The following is a 19,430-nucleotide window of genomic DNA, read 5'->3' as shown; positions in this document are numbered from 1 at the left end:
CAATTCTTGCGATTAGGAGACCGGTATGCACAAGTATTTCAACAGATAAGGGTTCCCTTATGTGTGGTATTACCTAGCAGTCACCATGTTTGTTATTTTCTTTTAAGCAGTGAGAACTTCAAGAATTGAAACAAAACTCCAAAGAAGATGCTGTTACCTTGGCTGACAACCTCAGTACAAAAATACGTGAAAATTTTTTTTGCTTAAAAGCACATAGGATTTGAGAGAAAAAATAATGAAAATCGTCGTGGCCGATTTCCTGATCAATAATTGTGCGTCCCATTTACAGCAAACGTTCAACACCAACAATAGCTCGAAATGTTTATACTCCATGGGTATTATAATTAAAATATGGGCATATCACTTACATACTGACGATACATATATTTTTTTAAATGAACTATTTAATTCATTGATTAATTGATTGATTGAATTGTTTTATTTTACTTCGCTTCTTGCGCCACTTTTGGCTAATTTGCGAAGATGGGGATGATTGATGATATGATGAAATTGATGAAGGGGCATTCACAAGAAATACTCATGCCCGGACTGTGATTCGAACCCGGGACACCTGGCGCCCTAGCACGCTATGCTAACAACTCGACCGCGAAGGTCGGCAAGATGTCCCATGATGAACTCTCTGGTATTCCTAAACTCGAAGTAACGTCAGCCTTCTACCTGTCCTTACCCTGGGCAAGATGAACCACATTTGACTATCCTTACAAGTTTACTTTCATTCCGTCCTAGTTTTGGCATTCCTGGAGGTCTGTTATTATCAGGTTTCCCAGAAACGATCCTGTAAACATTGCAATTCTTTCCCATGCGTGCTATGTAACCTCCCACCGAAGTTTCTTGGTTTAATTATTCTAATAATATCAGGGAATGAATAAATATTATGGAGTTCAGTGTTAATGTAACCTTTTCCACCCTCTGTTATTTAATCTATTTCATGTTCAAACATGTTCTATTTTCAATAAAACTCTTAGTTTATGTTTGTCTTTTAGCGTGGAAGCACGTTTGACATTTATACAAGCCCACAAGCAATATTATTGTTTTCTATATTATTTGAAATTAGACAAGAGGATAAAAGTTAGTGGATAGAAAACTAACAAGCATTAAGTATGTTTCTAATTTCCACTTCAATATCGGTTTCATTTGTTAATATTACACTTAAGTATTTCAATTTAGGAACTGATTAAAATTCATTTTTGATATTATGTATTATGAAACATGATTAATTTGATTCTGATTACATATCTAACACTTGGGTTTGATCACTTCTGTAAACGTGCATTTAGTTTTCTCTTAATTTTCATGTATATATCTCCCTTGTTGCCTTTAAATGTAAGGTACCTGAACCCAATTTGGCCTAGTACCCAATGTGGCCAATTTGCTGTGTCCAAGTAGTTGCATGGTTAATTCAACAGATGACGTTAGTATGTCAATTAGACTGTCCGAATGACTTGATTGAACCTGTTGGCTGTACATATAGTGCAGTAACTTCAGGACAAAGAAGCAAAATAGCTGAACCTCGTGATTGTGTTCTATGTCATCTAATATTGCATAGTCAAGTTATTGCTTACTACATTTTCCAAGTGATGGGTGTTTATATCTCTATAATATGTTATGATAGCTCATAATTTGTACTTTACAGCAATGTACTTAGTTTAGACTTTAATCTAAAGTCCTGTTTATAACGAAGGAGAAAATAACACTATGTAAGGTAGACTCAATATGGCCTACATAGGAATATATCGTGAAGGACATGCGCAAATTTGACATTTGTTACTTTCATGTTCAAGTAGAGTGTGTGGGAGTCGCTAAGGATGATAAAGAACCTTTCATTTGTCCACACTGTAAAGTGTAATCCATGGTCTTCTGGTAATAAATTGTGATACGTCACTCCTTGTTTATTGGTTTGTAAAGGTAAAAAAAAGTAAAAGTAAAAGTGTTCCCCTGTGCTTAGCACCACGCCATGAAGGCGTATAGGGGGTGTGGGGGTAACGCCCCACACTTTCTTGATCCGGTCGTGAGTGGGGGTGATGTGATCAGCATCACGCCCCTGACCGCCTTTACCCCCCAGGGTTTCCCCCAGGTACCCATGTTATTCGACGCTGGGTAGGCGCCGGGGCCGCTTCCACCGTTAGAAAAGTTCCCGGATTTGAACCGGCCGGGGATCGAACCCGGGACCTTTAGCATGGTAGTCAGACGCGTTACCGACTGAGCTACCGCGGCCACTTTATTGGTTTGTAAACAATGTTATTTCTTTGTGCAAATTTCAGGTGTCATAATGTAAATAAAATTTAAGTGTATCAATATGCTTATCCACCTATAAAAATCAACATTGTGTTATTTACTTTACAATTCTTGTTGCATTTTTGATGTGAAAGATCAATATATATTATTAGGCCATGTTCAGTACATATGTACCCAATATGGCCTATACGTTACTTTTTAACAAAATCCTCACTGCGCCAATATTATTATTTGGAACTGATTCCAATTTTCAGTAAACGTCCAGAAATGTTCCCTCTTTTGAATGTTTCAATTAGTTTTACCTTTCTGATTTTGTACCATTAGAAACAATCGAAAACCTTAGGTAGGCCATATTAGGTTCAGGTACATTACGTATTTTAGCGAAAATCTGGCTAAAATGTCTTTCTTGAATGTTAAGTTTGAAGACAAGGATTGATTCAATTGGTTTATTTTACTTCGCTTTTCTGCCACTTTTTGGTAATCACGTATGAGTTATGAAATGATTTAAGTTAAAGGTTTTTTTCAGTCCACTTTATGCATAGATAGGCTAATCAGGACTGGACCTACGGTTTAAAGTAGGATCAGAACCAACATTTGTCTTCACATGAGTTATATTATGATGAAATTCATGGCGAGACATTCACAAAGAATATCCATGCCAACCTGGGATTCGAACCCGGGATCCTTGAATGTAAGAAGAAAATTCGTATCTACTTTGACGCTACTTCCCTCAATGTGATTGTTCAACACGTTGTTCAAGATTTATTTGATAATGTAGGAACGTCTTTAGATTGTTGAATCTTTACAAACATTGACATTACTACAAAATGCAATCTGAGAAATATACATATCCTTATGTTTGAATTGATTTAATTGATGATTTTGTTGCAAGGTAATAACAATTACAGAGATTTTATGAACGTTTAATGGAAAGTCAAAGTCTAAGGCTTCTCCTCCTGGTCTTCTTGACGAGCGATTTGACCACAACAGACCTCCCTGTTCGACGCCCTTCTTCCTGGCTTTTGGCGAAGGACAAGAAGACCTGCTCGAGCGTGGTTTGACTCAGGAGGTAATCCTCCACCGCGTCGAATGTATTCTTCAAGTCTTCCATCTCGGTGAACAACTCGGACCAGAGGGCGCCCGGCTCGGACACGTGATAGTGTAGCAAACCCTGCAGGAAATACACAATGTTTGGGTAATTTTTAGATGTTATTTGGTATATTGTTTTCATTTCTCTTCTACGACGCGGCGATGTGGATGAACGGCAAAAATGTAAACAAAAATGTGGTATTCAAACAAAGTAGATTGATTTAAATCAGGTGATTTTTTTGAAAAGAAAAATTTGAAAAATTATATAATAATGTGCATATGGATTTTATAAATATCAGAATCACTTGTGGTGAAAGTACATTAATTTCTTAATAATTTAATGGTGTTTATTAGGCTTTAAGAAAGGAAAGAAGACATATATACTGATGGGGTGCAGCTCATACGAAAGAAAATGTAATATGTTTACCTTAAGTACACTTAAATGTCTCTTGATTTAAAATTCAATAATCTTTTAGGCAAAAATAAACATTTTGTCTACATCGATTAATCGTTATAAACCGTACATAGTGTAATTTACATTAAACTATAAAGAAACATGGCAGCTGATATTTTCCGAACCATCATTAAAACAATAACCAAAATTCAGCAACAAAAAATGTAAAAAATATTTTAATTATGTAGTACATCCAGAATGTTTTATTTTTACTGGATGAAAAGTTACTGAAAATATTATAGTTTCATTAACACACCCAAAAACATTTCATCCATAGTAAGTTCATATACGTGTAGGCTACAGTATCAGAAATAGAAAAATATATATTTACACATAATTGTTTTATTTACTTTAATCAAACTATTCAAATATTTTACATGGCAACTTAACAGAAAAAGCCTTTCTATAAAAACATGTATCTACAGAGTGTCCGAAAAGTCACGCAACCCGGTGTTTACGACCGTATAACGGAATAGCGAAACGGAATTAGAAGAAACGCTTTCTGCCAAGAGAATGCCCTGTATATTGGGAAAATTTAGAGAGACAAACATATGTAAGAACATGCATGTTTTAATAACAAATAAGCAAAGTGTTGCCAAAGGCGGGAAAAAAATATTTGCAAATCGTGTGTATTGATGCACAGAACTCACTGAGGTAAATTATTGCAACATTTCACAATACCAACGAACAATTTGGATGGCCATCTATTGAATTTGACAGAAAAAGAACTTTGACGATGTTTCAAAAACATTGCAGAAGGGAATAAATGGGCTGTTCCAAAAATCGATGTTTTCACAATATTACGCAGGACACTGGCAACACTGTTGGTGTCACGTGTCACTAACAGACGTGTTTCACCTCAGGCTATCACACTAAGGCACTTTTAACGACAAAGGAGAAAGTTGGTTATTCTCGAACATATGCAATAAATTACATACACCTTGCAACCCTGAAATGTGGGTATCCCTAAATGCTTCTCTTACCCAAGAATATGACGATGTTCGGATATATTGTTCAACAATAAACACTCTTTCCTGTGTAGAATATGGCATTTTAAAAACACAGCATAAGTAGACACAATCTGGAATGCCGTTCGCGGCAAACAGCAACCACCTAAGGCACAGAAAACATAACATTGATACACGTTCTTCTGTACCCACATTTCAGGGTTGCCAGGTGTATGTAATTTATTGCATATGTTCGAGAATAACCAACTTTCTCCTTTGTCGTTAAAAGTGCCTTAGTGTGATAGCCTGAGGTGAAACACGTCTGTTAGTGACACGTGACACCAACAGTGTTGCCAGTGTCCTGCGTAATATTGTGAAAACATCGATTTTTGGAACAGCCCATTTATTCCCTTCTGCAATGTTTTTGAAACTTCGTCAAAGTTCTTTTTCTGTCAAATTCAATAGATGGCCATCCAAATTGTTCGTTGGTATTGTGAAATGTTGCAATAATTTACCTCAGTGAGTTCTGTGCATCAATACACACGATTTGCAAATATTTTTTTTCCCGCCTTTGGCAACACTTTGCTTATTTGTTATTAAAACATGCATGTTCTTACATATGTTTGTCTCTCTAAATTTTCCCAATATACAGGGCATTCTCTTGGCAGAAAGCGTTTCTTCTAATTCCGTTTCGCTATTCCGTTATACGGTCGTAAACACCGGGTTGCGTGACTTTTCGGACACTCTGTATATATATGTATGGTTCCCAAAACAATACCAGTAATTTTAAGCATGTTTTTTTTAAAAAAAATCGATTTAAAATAAAAAACCAACAAAAAATATTTTTTTAAATAAAAATAGTGATTTTTTTATCCACCCTTGCATTCCAATAATACATCCTTGCTTAGAATCACCTAAAACAATTTTAATAGATCAAAAAATGTTTTTGTTTGAATTTTTTTTAACAGGCCATGCAGTAGCCCACAGCAGAAAGTGGTGCCACAATCTAAGATGCAAAATTTCCCATTTTTTCCCCCATTTCCCGCTAGCATTGCAAAAATTAAGTCTGCTATCACACATTTCACTTCATCGGTTATTAGTATTAATGTTATTATTAATAGTTAACCCTTAGAAAACACCCAATCACAGAAGTTGTTGGGGAAATTGAACGAATAGCAGAAAGTGAACTTCTGCTCTATAGAAAAAATGTTTAAAATACTAAAATAATTATGCCAACAGTTACCATGAGGATTATACAAGCTATGTTGTATTAATTTCAAATGTTTGAATGGAAGGTATTTTAATCATTTAAGCCAAATTTAGATCATTATGCTTCGAATCCCGGCCTGGGCATGTGTATTTCTTTGTGAGTGTCCTTTGATCAATTTCATCTAATCATCATCACTCACCCTCATCGTTGCGATTTAGCAAAAAATAGGCAGAAAAGCGACGCTAAATAACAAAAATACAACTAAAAATTTAAAAAATATGCTTTGTCTGAGAATAATTGATGTTGCCTAGAGAAAGCGAAAATGTATTTAATACTTGAAATAATTTTAATGAACGAATTTTCTTGCAATTTTGAGTTTTTCCATAACATTTCTTTTTTTCGCCTTTTGACTTAAAATTTTACCCGAATTTTTCTTCACGAAACAACTGGCTGGCTCTGAAGGAAATTTCACCTGTGTTGCCAGGAGTACCTCCCCCACGCTTATTTGGAACGTTGCAAATGCTCACCAAGTGTTCGTCCTGCAGCACGCAGTGGTCAAACAGATCCAACATGGCGACTTTCACTCGTTTGATCTCGGCCTCCGCGGAGACCTTCCTGAGCATAATGACGATGGTGAATCCGCAACTGAACTTGTTCTTCAGGTACTGGATATTCCCGCAGCACTTGAACTGTCCTTTTGCCATTATCACCAGCCTGTCGCACAGGGCCTCGCACTCATCCATGCTGAAAAGAGGGCAAACAAGTATTATTTATTTATTTATTTATTTATTAACGCCTTGTTTTAAATGGTGGAGTTAAGGCCGTACAAAGCCTTTTCTTCCACTCAACCATATACATTGAATTATACATTATTATATTAAACACAAAGTACATTAAGTCATTTCACATATGTCCACACACACATTATACTCATACACACAAGTCTTAACGCCCTGAATATAGCACTCAAAATACACAAAATGCGAAATATTGAATGCAAAATTAAGTAACTGCAAGGTATTTTAAGAATGCATTCACTTTCATATGCGCTGTAGTCTGCTTGACAGGGGAAGATCTAACGACTACTCTGAATAGAGGGGCGAAGACGTCTGCTAAAGGAAGCGACGGAGCTTACTGTTCTAATGCTTTCTGGCAACTGATTCCACAGCCTTAGAGCGGATACGGAGAAAGAGTTGGAGAAGAAGTTTGATCTGTGGACGGGGATGGAGACAGGCGAGGAGCTGCGTGATCTGGTGTCGCGATCGTGAAATTCATGAAGAAATTGGAAGGGTGAGAGGAGATAGGAAGGTAACTTGAGGTTGAGAACTTTGTATAATAACACCAGTGCGTGCAGCGTTCGTCTTTCTTGCATACGTAGCCACCCCAATTTGAGAAAATAAGATGATAGGTGGTCTCAATATTTTAAATTAAAAATGTATCGTACGCAGGCATTTTGAACACTCTGTAGACGTCTAGCTGACTCATCTAAGCTGGAATACGCTACGTCACAATAATCTAAATGACATAAAACTAGGAAATGACATAGTTTGGATTTGATAGAGGTGGAGAGGAAATTATCCATGCGTTCTATAGAATACAGAGATGCTAAGACTTTCCTACACGCTTTCCGTTTAATACAATTTCCAGATCTTTAAAAGTTTGTTGAAATGGAATGTGAGTCGAATCTACAGGAAGGTTGAATGTTAAGATCTATGTAACGTTTCAGTTTATCGGAAGCAATCAAATTAGCTTGTGATTTATTAGGGTTAATATACATGCCATTGTCTAGCGACCAGTTAACAATCATCTCTATATCTTCATTAACCTTGGAAATACCATCGCTTAACATTACTGGGGTTGCATAATAGTACAACTGGAGGTCATCGGCATACAGGTGATAACGGCAGTGTTTTAAGATATTTGGCAGGTCATTGATGTATAAAGAAACGCCAGAAGGGATCTCAGATAAAGCCGAGTACTCTTTGTTTACGTCCAGTTAAGTAGGATTTAAGCTAGTCGGTTGCAGAGGAGGTGAAATTAAAGAAAAACTGTTTTAGCTTGAGAATATCATGGTCGAGTGACTGGAAAGCTTTCGTGTAGTCCAATAAAACTAAAACTGTCGCCTGTCTGCAGTCCGTAGCTTGTCTGACGTCGTCGGTTATGTGAGTCATGGCGGTTCTGTGATTAGGTCTAAATCCCGATTGAAAAGGAACCAGAACTTATTTGTATGTCGGCTGATTTGCTCGTGAGCAACGTATTCTATGCTTTCGATAGCGCGGGAAGAGTACTGATAGGTCGGAAATTGTCAATGGAAGTGGCGGGGTCAGTCTTGGCGAGAGGAAGAACGTGTGCTATTTTCCACTTATCTGGAAAAATACCAGAATGCAGAGAAAGATTAAAAATGTCAGAGATGTATGGCAGTAAATGAGGTAAAATCATCGCAACGGGAGGTTGTCGGCTCCTTTAGAACCAGATTTCATTCTACCAATTGCAGTTGCAACTTGGAATTGGGTTAAAAATGAAATTCTGCCATTTCTGTTTTATGGTATGCTATAGCTCTAATAGTAACATATTTAGCATCGTTGTTCATTGAATTAGAGAGAGAGAAATGCGTATTTAATTCATCAAGGGACGAGACACGAGTAGGATCTACGTTATGTTTCACTGCTAGCCCTAGATTCGTTAAGTTATTCCACAACATTCGGGGGCTGCCTTGCATATTTAATAATTCGTAAGAAAGCCTTCTCTTTGCGTTGCGCACGGCCTGATTACATTGATTTCTCAACACGCGGTAGTTATTAAAACTATTTAAAGTATTTGGAGATTTGAGGCGCTTGTCAGATTTAAACCTGCGGTGAGCCGAATCGCGCTCCGCCATAAGTGCGAGAATGCTGTCGGTCATCCAGGGGGAAGCAGGCTGCGTGACGCGTTTTTACTTTAGTGGAGCATGTTTGTCGAAAATGTGTAAGATCAGACTATTTAATTCATTAAGCTTATCGTTAATCTTAGTGAAGCTGTGTATTGAATTCCACGGGGTTCTTGTAGCATCTTCGTTCAGAGCAGCGAGGTTAATTGTCTTTAAATTGCGGCATTCATTTATGTTCGGCTTGGATTTCGGAGCGTTCAGCGAGTATCACTCCGCCACTAAGGCGACGCCAGAAGTTATTGCAGGTGCTCAGGCCACTGATAAGAATCGCACTAGACGGAGCGAGATGCTCTAGCTAGCTTTTAGTCGAGGAGATAATGTTGTCTGGGGAACTAATTGCGACAGAAATAAAACCAACTGCCCCTAAAGGGAAAAAATGCGAGAAATTCAATTTTGAAAAGTCTACCACTCTCTAACCTGTAGGTTTATTGATTTACTTATTTATTACGCCTTGTTTTTCATGGTGAAGTTAAGGCTTTGTATCCTTTTCTACAACTTAACCATGTTTACATCGAAATTTTAGGATATGAAAATTAGAAAACAACATTTAAACCATTACATAAAAAGAGAAGTATTGAAAACAAATAAAGAAAAATATAAAATTACAAAAAGAAAAGAGAAGAAAAACAAACATAGAGAAAAGTCTAACCGCCATCTTGAAAATATGGCGCCAAAAATTCACTTCAAAAGCATAAAGTATAATATCTCGAAAACGGTGTATTGTACACAAAAGATGAAGATAACCAAAGTGAAACAGCAGAAAATTTGCTAAATTATGATTTTTATTTGATAGAGCTACCATAAATCTTAATTGAATAAAATGCTTCAAATATTTTCTTTACTTTTAGAATTAGCGTAATAAAAGTTGGTTTCCGACACAAATAACAAAATATGCAACAAATTATGAAATTTGCGTCCTAAAGTCACTGGACCAAATTCATAGCTCATGATTTTATCTAGAGAATGTTTTTTTGTTTTTTTTGTACGGTGTCTGTAGGGTGAAGGGTTGAGGAGCATAGTCATGTGTTTCCTTATATTTTACGTGTTCCGTTCCTTGCGATATTCCCCATAGGGGCAGTTGGTTTCAATTTTGTCACAATTAGTTCTTCATGTAGACAAAAAAAGCATAACTTTCCTCGACTATTTAGATAACCAGAGAGAGAAAGTACCTGTGAGAAGTGAGCACAATTGACTGCCCCTGCCTCTTCCCCTTCTCAATAATCGACCATATCTTCCTCCTCCCCACAGGGTCCACCCCGCTGGTAGGCTCATCTAGGAAGACGACGGAGGGGCTGCCTATGAGGGCCATCGCAGTCACCAGCTTCCGTTTATTACCGCCGCTGTAGTTGGTGCATCTGTAGCCGGCGATTTCCTTCATGTCTGTCGTACAAAAGACACTCATATTACGTATGTGAAATATACATATATAAAATACCAACTTAATTCCACAAAATTTTCTCTGCTACTCCATGCATTTGTCAGCTTCTGTTATACTTGAACCATTTATTTATTGTGCCGCTCGAACGCCTGCCCGTGAAGCGATTGGAATCACGCCGTTTGGCGGCGAAATTGGAAATTGATGGGGAATATTCGAAATCGTTTATAGGAAGAAAGACAGTCAAAGAAAAGGATCAAATAAAGTAAAGTGCCCCCCTGTGCTTTGCAGCACGCCATGAAGGCGTATACGGAGTGTGGAGTTAGGGCCCCACACTTTCTTGATCAAGGCCGAAGGTGTAGGTGATGTGATCAGCACCACACCCCTGGCCGCCTTTACCCACCAGAGTTTCCTCCAGGTAACCACTCTATACGACGCTGGGTGGGCGCCGGAGCCCCTTGAACAGGTGAAAAAAGAAACTGCTCTCCCCGCTGGGGATCGAACCCGGGTCTCTCGCAGAGATGGATGAAGGTAGGGTTAGCAGACGTCCGATTTTTACCGGACATATCCTATATTTTAGTCTTATGTCCGACGTCCGGGAGGAATTTGAAAAATATTATAAATGTTTGAGCGTCCCATAATATTTATTAGGAAAATGCGTGTTCACAGTTGAAGAAAGAGAAATTATTTAAGTTTCAAATCTAAGGATATCACTGTACATTCCCAACCTCAATAGTGAAATGTATTTTGATTCAGTCATCCCCCTCCTCCGAAATAAAAGTTTATCTTGTTGGAACAAAACCGGAAGTAATTAATGAACAAAGTTTTGGGGGCATATTCTGATGATGTCCGTGTTCAATGCCTGAGTAGAATTTCTGATTTACACTGATGAAACAAGGTGTTTCCCCATTCTTATTCAATATCTTGATTGTAAAGCAGGGGTATAGACATTAAAGTTATTGAACTAACAGCTAACCCAGATGAAACCATTTCAAGTTGCGATAATCGCTGGACATTTGTGTGCCATTCCAGGCCATAATGCAAATGTTTAATGGGTACTTTCATTACCATCAGCACAACGGACTCGTAAGCGAATTTTTTTTTCATAAATATTTGGTACTGCTTCAGTATAATTTCAGAGTTTGACTGTTGTTTCTCATAAATATATTTTGAAAAAACCTGAAATTTTGAGAAAAATGGGCTCCTCTAGAAGTACTTGATAAACCATTAGTATTGTTTAGTGTTGATTACAAGTACAATAAATTTTGCAATTAAGAAATCATATTTATTTTCTTTAAAACTTAAAAGTGCCAATTTTGAATTACTTTCTAACGTGTTTTAAAAAATGTGTTTTATTTATTGTAAATATTTTGTGTCCTACATTTTGGGGCATTATGTCCTACATTTCCTTTGTAGCGATGTGGTAACCCTACATGAAGGAGAGTGAAAAATAAAGATTGTTTGATTTGCTTTATTTTACTTCGCTTCTTGTGCCCCTTGTGGCTAATTTGCGAGGATGGGAATGAGCGATGACATGATGAAATTGATGAATGTACACTCACAAACATCCATACCCAAGCCAGGATTCGAACCCAGGACCCCTGGCGTCGTAGCGCGATGTGCTAACCATTCTGCCACAGGGGGCGGCTGAAAAATAAAAAATAATAGGCACAAATAAAGGAAGACAAAATTATAGAAATAGACCGTGAGACAAACAAAACAAGAGAGAAAGGGAAAAAAAGAGAGATGTACAGGGAGGTTATTGCAGCATGCCACCGCAAAAGCGTCGGCCGCTTACCGGCCTTGTCATGCATCAGGTGCCGGCAAATTGCGTAACAGATAGCCCGTTACACAAACCGCTTGTTTTGTAATGTTTCCACTTTTCACAATTATAGTTACAATTACAACTTAAATAAGCACGTACCTTGTCGTAAGGATGCTGGAAAAGGTGTCCTCTAAAATACAAATATTTCTGGCACTTTATTTTTGACATGTAATCTTTCTTAGACACCGCGAGAGCTTCGGCCGCTTACCGGCCTTGTCATGCATCAGGTGCCGCCAAATTGCGTAACAGATAGTCCGTAACAGAAACCGCTTGTTTTGTAATGTTTCCACTTTTCACAATTACAGTTACAATTACAACCTTATTTCAGACATCTAATCTTTCTTAGACATCTCTACTTTATCCTCGGTTGACAGAAAGGGAAGACAGCATCGCGGCGCATAAAGCAAACCGAAAGTGTAAAATTATATTTAAAACTAATAATAATAATGATGATCACTAACCTTCTGTGTTATAAATGATGTTGAAAATGACCTCCTTCAACACCAATACATTTCCGGCATCTGCGTATGAAATTCCTCTGAACATCCATAAGCTCCTCAGGTGTGATTCTGGCAATTTCTCTTCTTATATTTTCTTTTAAATCCTCTATTGTACGCGGGTTATTCTGATACACTTTGTTTTTTAATGTTCCCCATAAATAATAATCACAAGGAGTAAGATCGGGGCTACGAGAGGGCCACAACTCAGTACTGATAATTCTGTCCTCAAAAATCTCGGCAATAAAATTAAGTGATTCATAAGCAGTGTGAGCAGTAGCAGAGTCCTGCTGAAAAAATGACTGCTGGCATTCAATGTCCGTTAATTGTTCAAAAAAAGGTTGTAGTATGTCTCTTCGATACCTTTCACCATTGATAGTACCTTCATAAAAAATAGGCCCTATTATTCTGTGCGCATTCAAACCACACCACACACCAATTTTTGCAGGATGGAGCGGAACTTCATGCACAAGGTCAGGTTTTTCTGCGCTCCAATAGCGATTGTTTTGTGAAATAACTCGGCCATTCAATTCGAACCAAGCTTCGTCTGAAAATATGATTAATTCTGGATTTACTCTGCCAGCAACAATATTATCCAGCATCCAGTTACAGAATCGAACTCTAGTCGCGTGATCGCGCGGTTGCAATTCATGAACCACTGTAATTTTGTAGGGTTTTAATCTAAGTAATTTAGTGGCATTTCGTGCTGAGGATTTTGAAATGCCTGTTTCCTGAGCAAGCCGACGGAGGGATTTTTTTGGAGTATGTTCAAGTCGTTCACCAATTTCGTCTAGCTTTTCTTCCGTAAGAACACGTCGTCTGGAAACACGTTTCTTAGGTTCAAGAGATCCTGTCTCTCGTAATCTTTTAACGAGGTTGTAAACAGTATGTCTGTCCGGAACAGGATTGCCAGGAAATTTTCTTGCGAATCGCCTGACTACTTTTCTGCAAGAGTTCGTTTTCACGTAAGTATCGTACATAAAAACTCTTTGTTCAAGACTATACTTGTTTGGCGGCATAACTAATAACTCAATAACACAGTATAAACAACACGAGTACTGATAAACGCAAACCGAAGTGAACACGTCTAAACAACTGGTAGCCGACAGCTGTCGCATTCGCGTAGTATCGAGAGGCTTCTCGCGGCTTACCACTACTCCGATAAGCCGCTGACGCTCTTGCGACATCTGAGGAATTTCGCTTCTAGCGTCGGCTCTATAGACACTGGATGGACCAAATTTTGAGGGAAGCACAACAAAAGACTACTCTATGAGGATATGTAATGCTCCTGCCGCAACTTTGGAAAAAAAAAAATATGGAAATTACGACGTTCAGAAATTTTGCGTAATTACGGGGAAAATAGAACTTTGGGATTTGGCCCCCGTTTCCCCCTGGACTCACAATTGTCGGAATTTACATAAAATGTTGCTTTTTGTTCATTCTTACATTTAGAATTTAAATTTCTTAAAAAGATGCAGTTGTTGAGCAGTTATAGCCTTTTATATTCAGTTTATCCCATAGTAGCAAAAGGGGAAAAGTGCTTATTTCAAATGGCGCTCTCAGAAAGAAAAACGCACACAGTGTATGATCGCTACTTTACTTCAAAAATATTCACACGTTAAAATTAAGTGACACTGTTAAATAATTCGTTTATCTGCGCTTTCGTTTTGCATAATAATGTATACGTAACCTCCCCCCTCGAAAATCTTGGGCACGCCACTGACTCTAGTGTTCAAAAGGATTAATCTTGTGTTATCTGCAAAATAAGAGTCACGGTTTTGTTTATTCGAAGGCAAGACAAGAATGAAAAATTGAATCCTTTATGTTGGATGAGTCATTGCTGTCAGAAGCGATATGGGCAGAAATAAAGTGCCAGAAATATTTGTATTTTAGAGGACACCTTTTCCAGCATCCTTACGACAAGGTACGTGCTTATTTAAGTTGTAATTGTAACTATAATTGTGAAAAGTGGAAACATTACAAAACAAGCGGTTTGTGTAACGGGCTATCTGTTACGCAATTTGCCGGCACCTGATGCATGACAAGGCCGGTAAGCGGCCGACGCTTTTGCGGTGGCATGCTGCAATAACCTCCCTGTATTTGTGTCGATATTTCATTTAACAGATGTTTGTACATATATGGACCGCCCTGTAGATTGAACAAGTTAAAAATATTAGAGGGGCGAGAGAAAGAATTGTCGTAGATGTGAATTACACACGCACATAGGCAAGAGAGAAAAATATGAGAACAAGAAATGAAAGGGTTGAAATATGAAAGAAACATGCGCCAAATATAAATTGTAGAAATTTTGCACTACACACACAGAAAACTAAATGCATCATATCGATTGATGCACCAGAATGCATCGATTGATGCACTAAAGAGTGTTTTATGGCTTCCTCAAAGAATCAGATTCACATTTGATACATTTGCGTGCATTTTTGTATGTCGTGAAAATCATTTGATTCAAGTGAGGATTTCTTTCAGTCGAGGTGCACTTCAATGCATCAGTCGATGTTCCTTGATGCACCTTCCTGCATCTTTTTGGATGATGCATTTAAACGTTTGGTCTGAGCTGCAGATATTATGTAGCTCATACGAAACGTTTAAGTGCATCATCAAAAATGATGCATTCTGGTCCATCAAAACGCATCAAGGTTCATCAAAACGCATCAACTGATGTATTGAAGTGCGTCTCGACTGAAAGGAATCCTCACTTGAAACAAATGACGCACTTTGGTGTTTCTTTCACGACATACAAAAATGCACCCAAATGCATCAAATGCGAATCTGATTCTTTGAGGAAGCCATAAAACACACTTTAGTGCATCAATCGATGCATTCTGGTGCATCAATCGATATGATGCATTTTGTCTCTGAGTGCAGGCTTTCTGCCAAAAGTACAGACGACAGTAAGGGGTTGTGTCAGCGAAAACTAACCATGTTGGCGTGGTGGCGACATCTAACGGAACCCTTGTTGCAAGCGTCAATGGCCTCCGCTGTTTCGGATTTGTCTCTTACTGAGGATGTGTGGCTCAAAAATAGAGTACGTGTGCGACATGGAAGGTAGCTGTGTTTACTGAAGTGTTAGTGTTTGATATGCTTCTAGTCAGTAGTAATTAGCGACGATTAGAGGGGGGGACGTAGGGGACAGTTGTCCCCCACTTTTTGCCACTTTTGGCCCCGCGCTATGCTAAACCTTAACTACAAAAGGAAGTAAACTGTCCTTGTCCCCTCCCCCCCAGTTTCGGAACCCAATCACCGCCACTGGTTCTAGGTTCTGCTGTAAGGGACAAGTGATGAGGAAAAGCACCGTGCTAAGAATTCTTGCAAAATGGAAAGTCATTCTGCGTAGAAACAGACGACATGAGTGTATCGACTCGTGACTCAGGACAGAGTGGCGGTAAGCCGGCAGTTACCCCTTTTTTGTTCTATTCCAAACCCTTCCTTGCTGTTATTGTTTCGTTTGTAATGAATTGACAGTGTTGGTATGTAATACCATGCTACCGAATGATGTTCACGTTACCCATAGCGTCAATCCACCTGGCAACCTCATTGTTCGCATCCTCTCCAGAAATTCCTCTCAGGCGAGCCATGAGATCCAGCATCCCGTTCCCTGTCATCCCCTCGATCAAGCAGTCAAACTGTGGGGCGTATCCCACCTCACTCAGGTACTGAAATACAAAAATAAATCATTTGTGCAAGGCATCCTCGTTCTAGTGTGTAAAGCGACTCATAATGAACTCTCTCTCTCTCTCTCTCACACACACACACACACACACACACACATACATACATATGCATATGTTTTTTCCGTATATGGATAGAAGGAGAAAAAATAAGAAAATGAGAGGAGAAAAGAGAAAGAAAGTGAAGGGATATACGCATATATATATATACGTACACAGGGTATCATTTTAATGGCGCCCACGGACCACAGAAACGTATCGAGGACATCAAAACAAACAACTTTTCTCAGTAACATTTTCCTCGTTGGTGCGTCGTTTCGGCGCTACAGTCGTCCAAAAAAAACAGTTTTTCCGCCTGTATTCTGGCAACCCAACACAATATTGAATCGAATCTGTGACGTCATTTCCTGCGCTCGGCAGTGTTGCAAGGAACACGCAAAGTTTGTGCAAAATGACAGACTACCAACCAAATTATGAGCTGTAAAACGAAGCGAGGAACGCGTCCAGTAGACCGAACATGCAGGGTATCACGACTTACCAGCGCCAGAAACCCAGCTGTCATCCCAGGGGAAGGGGGAAGTGAACCAACTACACGAAAAATGGTAGAAAAACAACGCATTCAAAATGAAGTGTTAATATCGAATTTTGTCTCAGCCTACATGTCAAATATCATCATCATCAACAACAAATTTTACATGTGGCTGTTTACGCCCAGCTACATGTCAAATATTTGCAAATCTCGTTGCAAGGTTGATATCTACAGATTTGTGTCCTGATACATGCGTACTGTGGTGCTGCTAACGGAAGTATCCGAGGTTCACTTTGTTACATTATGGCTGAAACACATACAACCACAGTAAGAACGTATCATGAATGAGCAGCGAATATACTGCCATGTTCAGAGTTGCAAACTATTACATGTGTATCAGATTCGTAGATAAATACGAGGGAGCTTGTTGTACTACTTTATTTTCAGCCATTTTTGTTCCTTGCAGCATAATTCCGTTAATACATTACATTACATGTTACTTACCTTTGGAATTTCGAGGTCACAGACAACCAGTACCAGATAGACGAAGTCAAAGTAGGGTAACCGGCAACAATGACGCCACCCTTTTCACTTTTTCTTAAAAAAAAACACATTTAATAGCAGGGAAAAAATAATGCTACATACTTTTAGTAGCTGTACATCTCATGATTATAGAGGATATAACTATCTTTCAACAAACTGAATACAAAGGAAATAAAAAATAAAAATGTTGTTCAAAGTGTAATGGCGGTATTGCAGACACTAAGGATACAGTAACGCCAGGGTATCTTTACCCATATATATTATAAGGAAAAATGAAAGAATGGACGAAAAAATATTCAAAACAAGAAATATTAGTTTGAACGGGAATAGTAGTACCCAGTAAGAGGTAAAATATTGTCACATGATTCGTGAAACCAACCGTTACAATTTGCACATTGCAACCAATCAATGTCCTTACCAGCATCGTCGTAATAGTATCCTTTACATGAAACACAGTAGTCGGAGCTGTCTCCGCTTTTAGCTTTGCCTTTGCCCTTGCCCTTCAGTTTGCCCTTCCCCTTACAACTAATATCCTTCCTTTGTCCACATGTTGGTAATGTTGAAGCTTTATCTTTTACTTTGGGACGCTCTCTGAACAGCCTCCTATCCACTATCACTGCATGCACGTTTTTTGATCTATTTCTTCCTGGTTGAGTTCGCTTAATATGTGGAGTTGAAAGGAGTTCGTGGAAGTAGTTGTCACTGGATGTTGAAGACACACCAGGCCTACTTGCTTCGGCTTCAGGGACACATTCATGTGATGTTGACGGCTGGGGATTGAGGTCTTTATCGCCAGTTTGTACCTGCTCATTTGATTGCGATGCAGATCCAGCAGTTTTCTTATTAAATCTCATTAGACGCCCATAGCTAAGTGGTTCAGGAGATCGGACAGAAAGTTCCGGATGACGTAACATGAAGCCTTCGAACCAACGTCTGCCAGCACTATTTCCTCTGAATCGATGTTTGATGTTCTTTGCTTCACAATATCTGAACACATACTTGCACACCGTTCGGTGAGTCGGTCCGAATCCAACCTGTTGCATTCTTTTAATCCTTTGCACAAGATGTGATTCTTCCTCCGATGTTAGAACCCGTGATCGTCCTGAACGTTTGACGTGGACTTTGCGCGGTAGGTTGTCTCGCAGAGACCTTCGTGGAATACTATATTCTCGCGAAGCAGCACTCACACTTACTCCCTCCTTTACAGCATTTATTGCCCTCGGCGGTTGTTCCTGTGTCCACGAACTTCGCAATCCTTGTGATTTATAACGTGCCATTTTATTGAAATAAGATGGAAAAGTATTTTTAAGGACCGGAGTACGTAATAGCGACGCACACTTCTTTCAACACCACATTACTGATAATTATTTTTAGAAGGAAAACCATGGCGCTATTGTATCCTTCGCGTACGGCGTTATTGTAGCCAACCAAGAGGGGGCACATTCCACCACGCCAGTGCTCCCTGCTAAACATGAAGCTCGTAAGAACATGGTAAATACACTCCTCATGGAACACCGTATTCCAGAAAAAATCCCTACGAAAACTCTGATAAGCATGCCTGCCTAGCGATATGTAGTACAAGGAAACAAAAAAACTTCATTTATGTTTCCGTTGTTGAAATCCTGTTAGAGTTTTCCCTAAAGAAGCACAAAACAAAACACACATTGAACAGAACGACAATTATCGGTGTCTAGCAACAACAACCTTTCCTCTACACCAAGGCATGCTGCAGAGTGCTGCCACCTGCTTTGTCTTCCTGTAGAAAACAGTTGAAAATCAAACGGCGTTATTGCATCCATGGCGTTATTGTAGCCGGTTACCCTAGATTAAACTGTAGATGTCAACTTGGCAACGAGATTTGCAAAATATTTTACATGTAGGCTGAGAGACAAAATCCGATATTACCAACTTCCTTTTGAATACGTTGCTTTTCTATCATTTTTTGTATCCTTGGTTCACTTCCAGCTGAGTTATTGAACGCGTTTTCTCGGTTTCTTTTACGTTACATGATGTGGTTGGTTGCAGCTATTTCACTTTCAAATACTATGTGTTTTCCTGGAAATCCTAGCACGCACATCTGCACGACAAGA

General features: G+C 38.8%; 1 protein-coding gene across 3 annotated transcripts in view; it reads right to left on the bottom strand.

Moving 5' to 3' along the window:
* Positions 1-3,135: 3,135 nt before the first annotated feature.
* Positions 3,136-19,430, bottom strand: part of LOC145988202 (phospholipid-transporting ATPase ABCA3-like) — a 71,024-nt gene continuing 54,729 nt past the window's right edge. For all 3 annotated transcript variants that reach the window (XM_083123035.1, XM_083123036.1, XM_083123037.1), the window contains 4 exons: positions 16,106-16,253; positions 10,052-10,262; positions 6,484-6,700; positions 3,136-3,427 (listed from right to left, as the gene is read on the bottom strand). In XM_083123035.1, coding sequence (XP_082979161.1) covers positions 3,191-3,427; positions 6,484-6,700; positions 10,052-10,262; positions 16,106-16,253 — 813 coding nt within the window. In that variant the 3' untranslated portion in view covers positions 3,136-3,190. The remainder of the gene's footprint in view (positions 3,428-6,483; positions 6,701-10,051; positions 10,263-16,105; positions 16,254-19,430) is intronic.

This window comes from Lepisma saccharinum, chromosome 5 (genome assembly GCF_977018435.1).
Source record: "Lepisma saccharinum chromosome 5, izLepSacc3.1, whole genome shotgun sequence".
Lineage (NCBI taxonomy): Eukaryota > Metazoa > Arthropoda > Insecta > Zygentoma > Lepismatidae > Lepisma > Lepisma saccharinum.
Note: the sequence above shows the minus strand (reverse complement) of the source record. Positions and strands in the feature narration are given on the sequence as shown.